The 15,442-nt window shown below is 37.8% G+C and overlaps 1 protein-coding gene across 4 annotated transcripts in view; it reads right to left on the bottom strand.

The window, feature by feature from the left end:
- Nucleotides 1-6,462: 6,462 nt before the first annotated feature.
- LOC124776861 (PRL-1 phosphatase) overlaps nt 6,463-15,442 on the bottom strand; it is a 629,058-nt gene continuing 620,078 nt past the window's right edge. For all 4 annotated transcript variants that reach the window (XM_047252037.1, XM_047252039.1, XM_047252038.1 and 1 more), the window contains 2 exons: nt 11,044-11,210; nt 6,463-7,477 (listed from right to left, as the gene is read on the bottom strand). In XM_047252037.1, the coding sequence (XP_047107993.1) occupies nt 7,366-7,477; nt 11,044-11,210 (279 nt within the window). In that variant the 3' untranslated portion in view covers nt 6,463-7,365. The remainder of the gene's footprint in view (nt 7,478-11,043; nt 11,211-15,442) is intronic.

Genomic DNA, 15,442 nt, shown 5'->3' with positions numbered 1-15,442 from the left:
CTTGAAACATGAGCCACCCAACTCCTTGCTACACTCTGATCTGTGTGCCTGAAAAGTACACTACTGGCCATTAATATTGCTACACCAAGAAGTAATGCAGATGATAAACAGGTATTCACTGACAAATATATTATATTAGAACTGACATGTGATTACATTTTAACGCAATTTGGGTGCATAGATCCAGAACCACCACCTCTGGCCATACTAGCAGCCTTCATACACCTGGGCATTGAGTCAAACAGAGCTTGGATGGCGTGTACAGGTACAGCTGCCCATGCAGCTTCAACACGATACCACAGTTCATCAAGAGTAGTGACTGGCGTATTGTGACGAGCCAGTTGCTCGGCCACCATTGACCAGATGTTTTCAATTGGTGAGAGATCTGGAGAATGTGCTGACCAGGGCAGCAGTCGAACATTTTCTGTATCCAGAAAGGCCCGTACATGACCTGCAACATATGGTCGTGCATTATCCTGCTGAAATGTAGGGTTTCGCAGGGATCGAATGAGGGGTAGAGCCAGGGGTCGTAACACATTTGAAATGTAACATCCACTGTTCAAAGTGCCGTCAATGCGAACAAGAGGTTACCGAGACGTGTAAGCAATGGCACGCCGGGTGATACGCCAGTATGGCGATGACGAATACACGCTTCCAATGTACGTTCACCACGATTTCGCCAAACACGGATGTGACCATCATGATATTGTAAAAATAACCTGGATTTATCTGAAAAAAAAAAAAAAGACGTTTTGCCATTCATGCACCCAGGTTCGTTGTTGAGTACACCATCGCAGGCACTCCTGTCCGTGATGCAGCGTCAAGGGTAACCACAGCCACGGTCTCCGAGCTGATAGTCCCCATCTGTTGATTCAGGTGCCGAGACGTGGCTGCACGATCCGTTACAGCTATGCGGATAAGATGCCTGTCATCTCGACTGCTAGTGATACGAGGCTGTTGGGAGCGAGCACGGCATTCCATATTACCCTCCTGAACCCACCGATTCCATATTCTGCTATCAGTCATTGGATATCGACCAACGCGAGCAGCAATGTCATGATACGATAAACTGCAATCGCGATAGGCTACAATCCGACCTTTATCAAAGTCGCAAATGTGATGGTACGCATTTCTCCTCCTTACACGAGGCATCACAACTACGTTTCACCAGGCAACGCCGGTCAACTGCTGTGTGTGTGTATGAGAAATTGGTTGGAAACTTTCCTCATGTCAACAAGTTGTAGGTGTCGCCACCGGCACCAACCTTGTGTGAATGATTCTGAAAAGCTAATCATTTGCGTATCACAGCATCTTCTTCCTGTCGGTTAAATTTCGCGTTTGTAGCATGTCATCTTCATGGTGTAGCAATTTTAATGGCCAGTAGTGTACATTGGTATCTGGCCCATCCACACTTTTGTGATGACTATCAGACAAATCCTGCACTCATTGGCAAAGAGAACCAACACTGGTCCAAGGTCCATTACAGGTGTTCTCTTGCCAACCTCCTCTCACCACAGTGCTGAAAAATTTTACTGCTGTCTAATAGACTCTACATGTCCCCTAGACCGGGGTTTCCTGAATGGTGATCAACAGAAAGTTAGTAAGTGCTACACAGAAATCATTAGTGCCATGGTGTATTCCCTGCACAAAACTATTTTTATTTTATTATGATTTCTGTTTTATTAGTTAATATTTAAAAGTGAAGTATTCACTGAATATAAAAAGGTTCTAATTTTTTTTAGATTTTATCAGCCTTAAAAATAAACAAGGTGTTTCATCAAAATACCAGGATTCTCAAATAGTTCCATCTAAGGATTTTTTTTTTTGTTTTTGAGGGGGGGGGGGCAGCTGCATTAGATTGTCAATAAAATTGTGCAACAGTATCGATGATCTGTTGGTAATATTGAATGTTGTGAAATATATTAATGGATCTACTAAAATTAAATTTTTATTGAGCCAGTTGCTTGGATTCTATAGGCTGTGGCTAATATTGAGCTGATAAAGATGAACAGTTACGTAAGCTAAACAATCTATTTTGCGTGATTGTTTTCTGGAGAAGGGGAAATGCATTTTAAATCAGCAGAATGTACATTCATTTGACAATTATTGGAAATATGTATGGGCTTGCCAGCCTTATGGCGTGTTAAATGAAGAGTGTATAGTGATCACAAAAAGAAAATGGAGCATTATTGTCAACTGATCAGTAGGGAATGTATTTGGATTGAATTCCATATGAATTGTTAATTTAAGAAATGTGTTGTAACACACTGTTGTGTTCAAAACAATCTTTGGACTGACGACTGCTTTTTATACAGGGTGTAATGGGTGTAAGTGCAGATGTTTCTAACGGTCGCTGAGGGTGTAACTGAACAACATTACATCAGTATTTACATCATTTTCTTCCAGACGAAGTTTTAAAGTCATAACAACTCTAATCTTTTTAGATTGGTTAGTATCTCCAAGTACATGTGGCAAGAGTAACCCATTAACACTTTCGCTGTGGCTGACACTTATAAGCATCACGAGAAGCCATGAGCCAGTGCGGCTTACACTTATAAGCGTCCGCGCTCGCTGTCCGATTACTCAGTCTAGTTGCAGTGTCTAAGGTAGCATCAAAGCGTGTAAACTTTCATTTTGTGTGGGTGGTTATCGAATGTATATTGTTCATAATGGCGGCTAACGAGCCGACACCTGGACCTTCCAATGTGAAAAGGAGCAGGAAAAGTGTTAAATTGACAGAGGAATAGTTACTTAGTGTACTAGATGACAGTGATTTTTTGCGCAGTGAGGACGAGGCATACCACAGAGATTGTCATTTAGAGGCTGCAGAAGAATTGCAGAGTGATGATAGCGTGGAAGCACAGCTTTCGAATCTGTTTCATGACAGTTCAGAATCTGACGATACGGATCACTATGATTGTGTGGAAATCGACGACGAAAAAGAGCCCGACCTGTCACACGGAGATAATTCAGGTGAGTCCTGGCATAAAGAACCACATAATATGAAGTATCACCCATGTACAAAGGAAGAAGTTTTGTAAATTCATCCCACTGGCAATTCTCCTACGGATTTCTTCAGATTATTGGTAACAGACAAATTATTGCAACTTGTAGTTGACGAAACGAATGATAACAAGTCAACATACTGCGTAGCGAAAATACAAAACCTCTAAGTATAGAAGAATTACTAGTTTTCCTGGGTGTTTCGTTACATATGGGTAACGTTAAGTATCTGCGATTACAAGACTACTGGAAAAAAGAACCGCTGTTTGAGAATAGAGGAATAGCGATGAGTATAAGCAGATACCAGTATTTGATCATATTATGCACTCTGCATTTTGCAAAAAATCCACTTGCAGGAAACCCGAAACCTGACGATCGTTTATATAACGTACGACCAAGAGATTTATGAATAGATGAATCAATGATTCTTTGGAGGGGAAGATTGTCATCCAGACAATACATAAAAAATCAAATGTTATAAATATGGCATTAAGATGTGCATGCTCAACAATCCAGACGGTTTCATGAATATGTGCGCTGTGTGCATGGGAAGTAGTGGAGACACGGTGGGAAAAGGTAACGCTGAAAAGGTCGTTTTGCATTTGATGGCAGAAAAGCTGCATGTTGGTCATCACATTTACTTGGACAATTATTGTAACAGTTTTCATTTACCTACAACTCTGTTGAACCTAAAAACACTTTCCACAGGTACTCTGAAATGAAATAGGAAATATACCCCCGAAGACGTTGTATCGGCAAAACTTGGGAGAGGAGAGACAATTGCGCGGTATTCTAATGGAGTTATGATTGGAAAATGGAAGGATCGACAAGAGGTTTCCCACATTTCCACAGAGCATCTAAATGTTATGGAGAAGTAACAAATGCATGCCAGCAAATAGTTATGAAACCTTCGCCTATTATTAGGTACAATGCATGTATGTCTGGCACTGATAAACAAGAACAGATGTTATTGTATTATTTATGTGATCGAAAGACTATCTGCTGGCCGAAAAAACTGTTCTTTCATGTCATTGACATGCTAGTTTTCAATTCTCTATATCTGTACAACAAATAAATAGTCAGGAAATAAAATGACGTTGTACAATTACAGAATGAACATTATAAAGACCTTGTTTCAACCAATGGACGTTCCACGAAATGTAAGCAAGAAACAGAACAGACACACGTTGTGCAAAAACGAGGAGCTACTGCAGGGAAGAAGCAAGTTATGAGGAAGCAGTGTAAGAAGTGCGTGGAACAAGGCAAGCGCACTGATACACCACACGAGTGTACAACTGGCCCAGACAAACCTGGATACTGCTTGAGCTGCTGTATAATTTACCATAAGTAACAAAAACGCGATAATATCGAGGAAATTCCGATTATCAAAGACAACTTTTATTTCTTTTGATATTGCATGTTTTCTTTTTATGACGTGAAATGTTAGAACTTTTTTTCACGAGTACTCAGAAAATGAGGTTTTCTTTTGTGTTAAGTCGACTTTTTTCTTATTGCGTTGTAAAGAGTTACTTCAGTTTTATGCGAAAGAAATTGTTGCGCCAAATTTGTTTTAATAGCACCGCAATTGAAGTGATGGGGGGGACACTAGAGAAGCCTCCATGTAGGGTGTGTTTCACTTACAAATTTCTACACATCCGGGCATCCCCTGGGCATCTATGACAAATGTAGACGGCTAGTTCTCTCATACCAGGAGCAAACATGCTACTAAACTGACGACCTCTATCAGAGTCAATCTTAAAAATGAGCATTTGAAGTAAATATAATTTCAAATGAATCCAGTTTCCTTTTTCCTTTTTAATAAGTTGCGTTTTGGAATCCAAATTTTTCGTGAATGCAGTGGATTTGTTGCTTGTTTGAATTGTATTTTATGTTACATTATCAACAAATCACGAACATTTGAATGACGCCTGTGACCCCTATAGGTGTCAGACAGCAAACAGACTTTAAAACATGACCACAATACAGTCGAAGCTTATTTAAAGTAATGCATCTAAGGCATAGTCATTAAGTCAGTATAGAACATGATCCTACAGCTCTTACAAGGTCTTGATGTCAGCCTGTAGCTCAGGTGTGCTTAGGAGCGTCTGCTCTGAGCAGTTACCTGCCGTTTCAGAGTGTTACGAGCCCGCATTCGCACATTGCCGGGCCGCACTGGTGAGTTGCGCACCTGCAGCGAAAGTGTTAATGCTTATTTTTCCCAGGGCAGCAGAACAGGTGTTTAAGAGCAGGCACAAAAAAATGAGTGTATACTGACAGGCACAGTCCACTCAGTGGGGCAGTTACAGCAGTGCAGAAAGCATCAGGTCATAACATTTGTGATGTGTTTGTTGGTAGACTGTTCGACAGAGAGAACAATCAACACACTTGTGTGTACATATTTAGATACCACATAAAAATATCTGCACTTATACCCGTTACACCTTGTATGTAATACAAGGAGTGGAATTCTGCTTAAATACCTGGTTGACATAATATTCTCATTTTTAGTTAAGTACTCTTTTGTAACTTCTGTTCACTCTCGTACGTATGTACCGTTGGAGATGAGGACTTTTAACATAGTAATCAAACATACATTGACACTTCATGGTGAGATTTTTTCCAAAAGATTAGAGTACTTCGTCTTTTACAAAGATATTAGAACATAATGTACCACTAAAATTGAGTTGATTTTTTTGTGCTTGTTTGCTGTGACTGTTTACTTGAGATTGGCACACATGCAAAAATTGCAGCTGTGAAGTATGTCTAATAACATTTGAGGCATAACATGTTTTATAAAATATAATCTGATGTTAAAAGTTGTTGGATGTTGCTACTGCATCGTTCTCGTAGCGTAATACACTCCCACGTTTTGGCCTTCTTCCAGACACTGTTCACAGAGTCCAATTTATAGTCACTTAAGGAGTGTGTTTCCCCTATTTTATTGTCAAATGTGGACAATGCACATTGAATGGCATTGCCATGATTAGTGGAAGCATTCAAATGTGTACCACTGGCTTGAAAGCAATATGCAAGTGACACTGTATGTGCTGTGAAGAGACTATTGGCATATACCGAGGGCAGACTTACATGCCACCAGTAGTTTAAAGCATTGCAACAGAATTGTCCAGAAGTTTTCTAGGGTTTTGTGCGATGACCTTGTAAACAACAGATCACAGGATGATACATTGTTCCACTAACCTACTATAAACTCATAGGAGAAGGGGAAATTCTGTATATTAATTATGGTATTAAATGGTTGCTCTTAAGTCATTACAATATCACTTTTTTGCCAGAATTATGGTAAAGTTTTACACCAGTGGTCCCAACAAATCATTTTTTAATTAAGAAATGTCTATAGGGCTTGTGCATACTCTTCTTGAGTGTCAGTATGAACGCTTCAGTCTATAGCTCAAAATCCTAAATGATATTGTGAAGGAGAATTGAAGTACATACATTATATAATTATTTCCAGAAAACCAGTTTATTCGTCTCCAGTAAACAATTTACTGCACCATTGTAACAATTAAGCCAAAACCTTTTTTTAACATTCAAAATAACTTTCTAATGTTAAGCACATAAGGGACAATGTTTACACAAACTGAACTGATTCCTGAAGGAAACACAGCTGGAAACTTACTTATAAAAATCTGGAAATATGTAAAATACTAAAAGATTTTTTGTCTTTTAACAATATGTATAAAATTGATGTTTTCTGCAAGTGTTTACCACATAAAAGGCATGCAGTTTTAATGTTACAAATCAATTGTTCTCTACTATACAACTATTTTATGTAAATCTGACAGTCATCCATTGCAGTGCTAATTGTGAACACAAGTCATACCAATGGAACTGTATTGGATCCATTTTCATAATATTTAAACAATTCAAAATTATGACCAATGATCACTTACATATTTCAAATGTCAGCAATGTTAATACTGAAAATTTGTAGGAAAAACAATATTGCTCCACAAATATAAGTTATTTTCATCAATTCATCATAGATTTATCTCTGTTGTGAGGTGAATACAACAGTATCTCTTACAGAAATTTTTCATTAACATACCTGGTTAAACAAACAGCACATGATTCTGGACCAGTTTCAGGGTATTTTATATCACTTACCAGCTAACACAAAAGGAATCTAGCAGAAAGAACTGCTGTCAAGTTATGAAAGCATGCTAGCTGTGATGCCTGCCAAAAGTTATTACAAACTTGTGACATTAAAATTTACATAGCATGAAACTGGTTTTAATTATTCATTCATGAAACCCATTTACAGTAAAAATAATCATCCTAAAGCACCAGCAGCACAGTGAATATAATGGTGCAATTAACTGGTTTGCTGGTGTAATTTTCTGCCTATTGCACACAGCATGTATTCCTATGACCATTCCTCAGCTTTAGACGAGACTTGGGACGGTACTTCTCTAAGTAAGCCAGCTGTTTGGCATTTATAGCTCCACGACGTTTCCTGTGAAAAGAGAATTTACAAATATTTGTTGATAAGACTGGCAGATGTCAAATGGAATCATAAGGTAGGAGTGTTTTGGTATCTGACAAAAAACGCTTCAATTTACAACTCACACTTGAGACTAAGCAATAAATCTGCCCTCTATAAATTAGTTTTAAATTTCTCAGCACATAAATTATATTCAAAGATGATAAATTTCAAATCAAGTGTTTTGTGAATTGTAATGAATGTGTGCTCATGTTTGGAACATTTCGTATTTCTACACAAATTTGTGATAGGCCATTTCTACGCACTACAAACCCTTGCCACAGATGTTGTCAAATACCAACAGACCAGAAGCTGATTCACTCCATTGAGGGAGAACGAAGGAAAATCTTAATATAACCAACAGATAAGAAGAAAGGATCTCTCATTTTTGTATCAAAAAATTTACTTAAGGCAAATTTCTAGTATGGACAGTAACAATGTATACCTTCAACTTTTGGATAAAGCAAGTTCCCTTGCATGTGTAAGCGAGAGCCTACTTTGTGTAGGCATAAAGGGGCCAGGCGAAAGTTAAAAGGCTTTTGTCTGGCAATATCTGTGATTGTGAATTAACAACTTAGCACACATGAATATCCATCACATCAAATTTGATCTCACTCTTTCTGCAGCTAACACGACCATAAAACCATTGGCGTTATTGATTACATTCAAGACATTTTGAGGGAAAGAAATTTTGTAATCTTTTATATGTTTCGTGCTTAGTCTTCTTAATTTCCTTAAAAAAATTCAGCCTTCATGTTAAAGTCTACGTAGCTGAATTTCCACATGGATGCTGATGAAATTGTACACAAGCATCTGATCACATGTTCTTAAGATTCCAATGTTGTTGCAAAAATTGGCAGCTTTTGTGACTGTTCAGACATGTAAAATTTTGTACTTCTCAAAATACAGAAATCCATTCCTTTTATTGACAAATGAAATAATCAAATAAGCTCACTCTTAGGTAAAGCAATTGGCAGACTTCAGGTCAGTCTACAAGGGAGACTATTTACAAATCACTTGTTTGTCTCACGTTAGAATATTGCTCTAATGTGTGGGATCCATACAAAACAGGACTAATGAGATGACATTCAGCTTCTACAAAGAGGGAGGCACAAATCACAAATTTGACTCACAACTGAACTACATGGAAATTTTTAAACATCTGAAGTGGTATACGCTTTAAGCAGACAGCAACAATTTCGCAAACCTGTATTAAGTGAGGAATCCAGAAATGCACTTCATTCCCCTCTATGTATTGATACAAAAGGGACCATGAAGATAAGATTAGTCTGACTACAAGGTATTTTAGCAGTCATTCTTCCAGCACTCCATATGCAATTGAAATGGGAAAAACCCTTAACCTGTGGTCCTATCATAGTAGGTACCCTCTGCCATTGACTTTGTACACCAAAGTACATATGTCTGCTTGTGTCTGTATGTGTGGATGGATATGTGCGTGTGTGCGAGTGTATACCTGTCCTTTTTTCCCCCTAAGGTAAGTCTTTCCGCTCCCGGGATTGGAATGATTCCTTACCCTCTCCCTTAAAACCCACTTCCTTTTGTCTTCCCCTCTCCTTCCCTCTTTCCTGATGAGGCAACAGTTTGTTGCGAAAGCTTGAATTTTGTGTGTATGTTTGTGTGTGTATCGACCTGCCAGCGCTTTCGTTCGGTAAGTCACCTCATCTTTGATTTTATATATAAAAGTACATATGTAGATGCATATATCCACTAGGACAACAACAACAACAACAACAACAACAACAACAACAACAACAACAACAACAACAACTACTACTACTACTACTAGTACTTTAGATACAAGTTAACGAAACAGTGTCATTTTCTGTTTACTTCACATACGATGGATGTAAAGAATCCAGAAAGCTATAATACATAGTGATTCTTTGCCTAGCTAGAAACTTCTCATGGATTCTGGAGATGTTTGCAACAACCTGTTCAGCATACTATATCTGTCTTTACCTTCCAGTTACAATTATTGTACTGCACCTCAAAACCATGTGTTAGGAAAGCTATCTTTCATGCAACCTGTGAAGTATCGTCCTGGAGATGATAGTGTCCATTACCTGTGCTGTACGAGTTGTTTTTATCCCCAACTAACATTTAGTAATGTTTAGAGTGACTAGCTAAAGCTGAGAATAAACTTTTCTGAAATTAACATCGGGAACAAAATTTTTCACAAGAAGGTGAAGCAAGCTGCCAATATAATTATGAACAAAACCATATTTAAAATGTCAGACATTAGGTTAATTTTTGAGTGAACAAGAAAACAATGGATATAATTCCGGTTTTGCACGTTATAAATAAGAGCGCTTCAGTAATCCGGTTTCAGCAAACTCTAATAATTAAGCTCACGAGCAAGCTGACAATCTGAGTTCCACCACATAGGGAAGATTATAGTGAAACTTCCTGGCAGATTAAAACTGTGTGCCCGACCGAGACTCGAACTCGGGACCTTTGCCTTTCGCGGGCAAGGTTCGCAGGAGAGCTTCTGTAAAGTTTGGAAGGTGGGAGACAAGATACTGGCAGTAGTAAAGCTGTGATTACCGGGCGTGAGTCGTGCTTCGGTAGCTCAGTTGGTAGAGCACTTGCCCGCGAAAGGCAAAGGTCCCGAGTTCAAGTCTCGGTCGGGCACACAGTTTTAATCTGCCAAGAAGTTTCATATCAGCCCGCACTCCGCTGCAGAGTGAAAATCTCATTCTGGAAGATTATAGTGGTTTACAAACTTTTACTCCGGGCAGATGCAGAATGAATAACTTTATAGTCATGGATATAATAGAGGGAAACATTCCACGTGGGAAAAATATATCTAAAACAAAGATGATGGGAATTGTGTGTATGTGTTTGTGTGTATCGACCTGCCAGCACTTTCGTTTGGTAAGTCACATCATCTCAGATATATAACTTCATAGTCAACCACACATACCCCAGAACATATCCTGTCATTGACATAAATGACAGGATTTCAATTAAATTTTGTGAAACTTGTTTCATGTGAATTACTTAATTTTGTGTTAGAATACTGAACTACATAGCTATGACTATTGCAAATATGCCTGCTCATATTCCAATCTGTGCAGACTTTTACTTGCAAAGTAATTATCACTGCAAATTTCCACGTCCCTGCAGACCTCTAACAAAATGTCACCTTGTAGTGATCTTTTCCCCAGTGCCTTAGTATGGTCCATCAGGAGACTTAAGAAAATTTTATACATTCTTGCTCTGATAATATTTGGTCTCTTAATGTAACTAACATCTGCTAATCATTTTTTTTAATTAGCAAGCAGGTAAGCATTGTTAGCTTTGGGCAATCACTGTATAAATCATACAGACATTCAACGCATAACATGAAGATCAGAGGGAATTTACTTTCTTCACAAAAAAATCACTTTACTACACTGAACGTCTTAGATTTCCCTTTAACACTGTAATTATGATGACCATCTTAGTTCCAGCAATGCAATAAAGGCAAACATATGACAGTGTATATTCTTATGTCTAATATTAGGATGTCAACTTACTGCCTTATGAAGTCGACGGCATCCTCATATTTCATGCCAAGTTCCATTAAAGCCAGCGCAACCAAAACAGGTGCTCGCCCAAGTCCCGCAACACAATGTACTGCCACACAACCATCTGGATTTTCCTTGAACCTCTTCTTTAGCAGTTCAAACCATTCTTCCACAATCTGAAAGAGATGATAGCATTAGCAATGTTACTGTACTTCTCATTGCGCACCTTTCATTTCAATAGACTGTAATTACTTCTTAACTGCTGTAGGAAAGATTAAGTGTATACTGTGCAAAGTGCTGGTAATATACTGATGGTAATGAATACAAGGCCCTATTTTCAAAGCATCAAGTCTCTTCCTTCAGAGAAGAATGGAGAATATCACAAAACACTTTGTCCTTTCTAATTATTAATTTACAATCTTTACTTGCCATATAGTTAGAACCTCTTTCCAATTCTGAAGGAAATTCAGATCCAGCTATCTTTGAACTTCGTTTCTTCCTGCATTGTCACACTGACACCCTTACTTTACATCTTCGGTATATAGGTAATTGCTAATGACTCTTAACCGACTCCATTATTATAGCAAGATATTAACAGAATTCTAAATCATTTGAATTCTTCAGTACTTTCCTCATGTAATCTTATGTTCAGCATGACCTCATACTGCTCCATACCTCACAAAAAGACAACTATGTAATTGTTTACTTCATGCTTTTTAAATTCACAAAACTGTCATGTAAAATTTACACAAACATCAACTGTATAATTTCTAAATGATTAACTAAGCCAGTGGCATTTTTTAGTCCAGTCAGTGAAGACCAAATGAGGTTGTATGTGGTAAATAAGTCATGCAGTTGCAAAATCACACCCAGAGAACTATGGGATCTGTCCAAAGCATTTGGCAGCAGCATAGATCACAAAATTCTACTTATGAAGGCTGAGCACTATTGCTTATATGGTACATATGGATGTGACTCGAATCTTATCTAGGTGGCAGAAGGTAGTACTGAATAATTCTGCAGTGGCACCTGCCTGTTCTGACGGAGGCACAGTGAAATGTGGAGTACCACAGGGCTCGAGATGCTCGGTCCCTTACTTTTCTTAATCTTTATCAGTGATCTGCTATGGTCTATGACACACAAATCACATTTCACTCTATTTGCAGAAAACCATCTAGAGAACTCTGCAGCCCCTATATTCAAAGATGATGTATATTGGTCTGTTCCTCAAAGTTAACAAGACTTAATTCACTGAACTTCAAACTGGAAAATACTGAAGTGAACTGTGGTTACAAAGAAATTCTGAGAGTTGAGTCTTCAGAATTCTTGGGAGTAACAACACATTAAACTCATCAGTTCACATCAACCTATGCAGATAGCCAAATTCGGCAGCATTTGCCATTCACTCAATTTCACCTGCCTGTGGCTTGGAAACAATAAAAGCTGCATACTTTGAATATTTTCACTGAGTTATGACATATGGCATCGCATTCTGGGGAAACCAGTCACAAGCAAATTATGTCTGTTGCACGGAAGGAGGTCATCAGAATTGTGGGTGAAGTGCACCCTAGATGTTCCTGTAGAAATTTATTCAAACAAGTGGGAACCCTTACCATGCCATGCCAGTACATCCTTTCACTAATGTGCTTTGTGAACAATAATCATACAATTTACCTAACAGTGAGTATTATTATGATGATGATGATGAAAGTAGTAAACATGATCTTACCAAAGACATGAAAAATTGCAGCATGCTACAGAAAGGAGTACATTATTCAAGCATAAAAGTACACTATAAACTTCCAGTACATACGTATGTACGTTCGTGCGCACCTCACACACACCTGGCTGCAGTCTCTCGCAGCTGAAGCCTGTAGTGTGGCTTCAGCTGCCACAGACCGCAGTTGCGTGTGTGAGTTGCACTTGCTTGTGCCTGTGTGTATTTTTGATAAATGTTTTGTTGGCCGAAACCTTATTTGTGACCATCTTTTTGTTGTGCCTATCTGCGACTTAACGTCCCCGCTAAAACACACAACCAATGTGAGTACTATCTTCATGGCATTTTACATTTTGGAACTCAACACCATTCTTCAGTCAACACATGCAGGGGGAATATATCAGCACCTGCTCCAGTTTCCATTGGTTGGATTCAGAAAAAAATCTTGTATTGGTCATGATTGCAATTTATTATTTCTAAGGATTACTAGTTTCGGTTTAAGTTGTTAGCCATCTTCAGCTTATTATGTACCCAGAAAATTGCACATAAAGAAAAATAGTATGGCACAAATTGCCGATACTATCATTCAACGAAGCAAATAAACACAGCAGTACCATTTTTTTGTGTCTGCAATTACAAACTGATAGGACACATTGTCACCAGTTTTGTGCAAGATGTTTAGCTTAATCTTACAGTACAGGTCAATGAACCATTGAAACATTAAAGTGAAAATAAAAAAAATACATTTACATCGTGAACAAGTACGAGTATTACAACGCATATCAAAAGGAAAGTTTGAACTACATAATTCATACCCAAGACTAAGAGATTGTGACGTAATGTTACACAGTGGATGTGACAATCTCGACATGTGCAGAATAAGATCATCATTAACACACTATGTTTCTCTAGAGATATTGCATCAGGAAACAATGTATAATTTTCACTGAGTTATATGAAGATGTCATACCCTCTGTGCTAGTACCGTATTACATAGATTCCACACATGAAGCATGAATAACACAGTTTATATAATGAGTTACTGTGACCTGTAGCATCCAACAACAAGGAAAGTTCCTGTATCATAACAGGCAAGACACTTTATGTTATGCATCAGGGTTTAGAAGCAAGCAATGTTTTAGCAGGAGACACTACTGGTATATTCATTGAATCAGAAAAACTATGAACTGCAGCAATATGAATAAAAATTATTTTGATAGTACCAGATATGAGAACTTCATACATTTAAAAGTCAGTTTCCTAATTGCCACACAGTGACAAATGTATTTTAAAGTGCCAATAACACCACTTCTATAATATCTACAATAGTATGTAACAGAATTTATGTAAGCAAAAATATTCACGTATAAAAAAATACATAATCGTATGAAAGCGTAAAATAAACATGAACCTCCCAGTAACTTGTCCCACAGTAAGAAGATGCCACAAGAAGTTCAGAAGTGTGTGTTTTCTGCATCACCATTGTTAGCAACAGTGGCCAATGATAAACTTTTTGCAGGAAATGACACGCCTACACAGCCGTTATACAACAACATAGAAACATAAACTTAAAAAATGTTTTAATCACATTGTCTAGGTACTTGTTATAGATATGTATAAAAAATCTAAAGAATACTATGTGGAAGCAATGCACTTACAGATGATAAGTCTTAAGCAGCTTGTGTAAAATCTGATTCTAGGATACAAAACCGGTTGTTAATTAATAAAGGAAAGACACACAAATCCTAGTGAACAACTATGAAAAATGGTATGAACACAATGTTTCACTGAGCTCTACAGTAAGTTTTGAATGTTGAGCTCCACAAGGTTCCCTTTCTGTGCAGTAACCATGGAGTATAAAATTATAAAGAATGAAGTGACCAGTCGCAGAAACATAACTCATTTATCTTGTTGCAAATCAATTTCAACTGATATCAGTCATCATTGGTCCATTTTTCTAACTGACACATGCCGTAAAGTAGAAGTACTACTGCCCTTGGCAGATTTCTATCGTGTTAGAAATATGATAAGGACAGTACTTCTACTTATGGCATGTATCGGTTAGAAAAATGCACCGATTATGAGATATCAGTCGAAATCTATTTGCAACAAGATAAATAGGTTATGTTTCTGCATCTGGTTGCTACATTCTTTGTAATTTTGTAACTCTACAATAAGATCAAGCTATGCATCTTGCACAAAATTTATGGCTGTGTCCTATAGGTTGGTGATTGTACACAGATTTATTTATTTATTTATTTTTACATCTTGTGGTGCGTATTTTTAAATTATGGAACTATTCACTGAACCCTCTGCCAGGCACTTCAGTGTGAATAGCAGAGTAATCTCATGGCATTTTGCACCATACGATTTTTACTTATATGCAATTTTGTGTACAACTGCAGATCTGAAGATGGCCAATAACTTAAGCAATAAATATAATAAATTATGATCTTTGACAAAGGGTCATCTGTGAATCCAATAAAAGTAGACAGTTACAGCTCACTTGTCTCCGATTTGAGCATTTCAAGTGACAACCGGCTCCAGTTTTCATTGGTTCTTATGCAATGAACATTTGTGATCTATATCAGTGACAAAAATAATGATTCCTGGCAAACAAGAAATGAGATTCATTTCAAGGTTGTTATGTAGTCTGACATTTTTTTCTGTTCCTTTGATAAAAATCAGTAG

Source organism: Schistocerca piceifrons, chromosome 2 (genome assembly GCF_021461385.2).
Source record: "Schistocerca piceifrons isolate TAMUIC-IGC-003096 chromosome 2, iqSchPice1.1, whole genome shotgun sequence".
Taxonomy (NCBI): Eukaryota; Metazoa; Arthropoda; class Insecta; order Orthoptera; family Acrididae; genus Schistocerca; species Schistocerca piceifrons.
The sequence above is the reverse complement of the archived record's forward strand: the minus strand, read 5'-3'. Positions and strand labels throughout refer to the sequence as shown.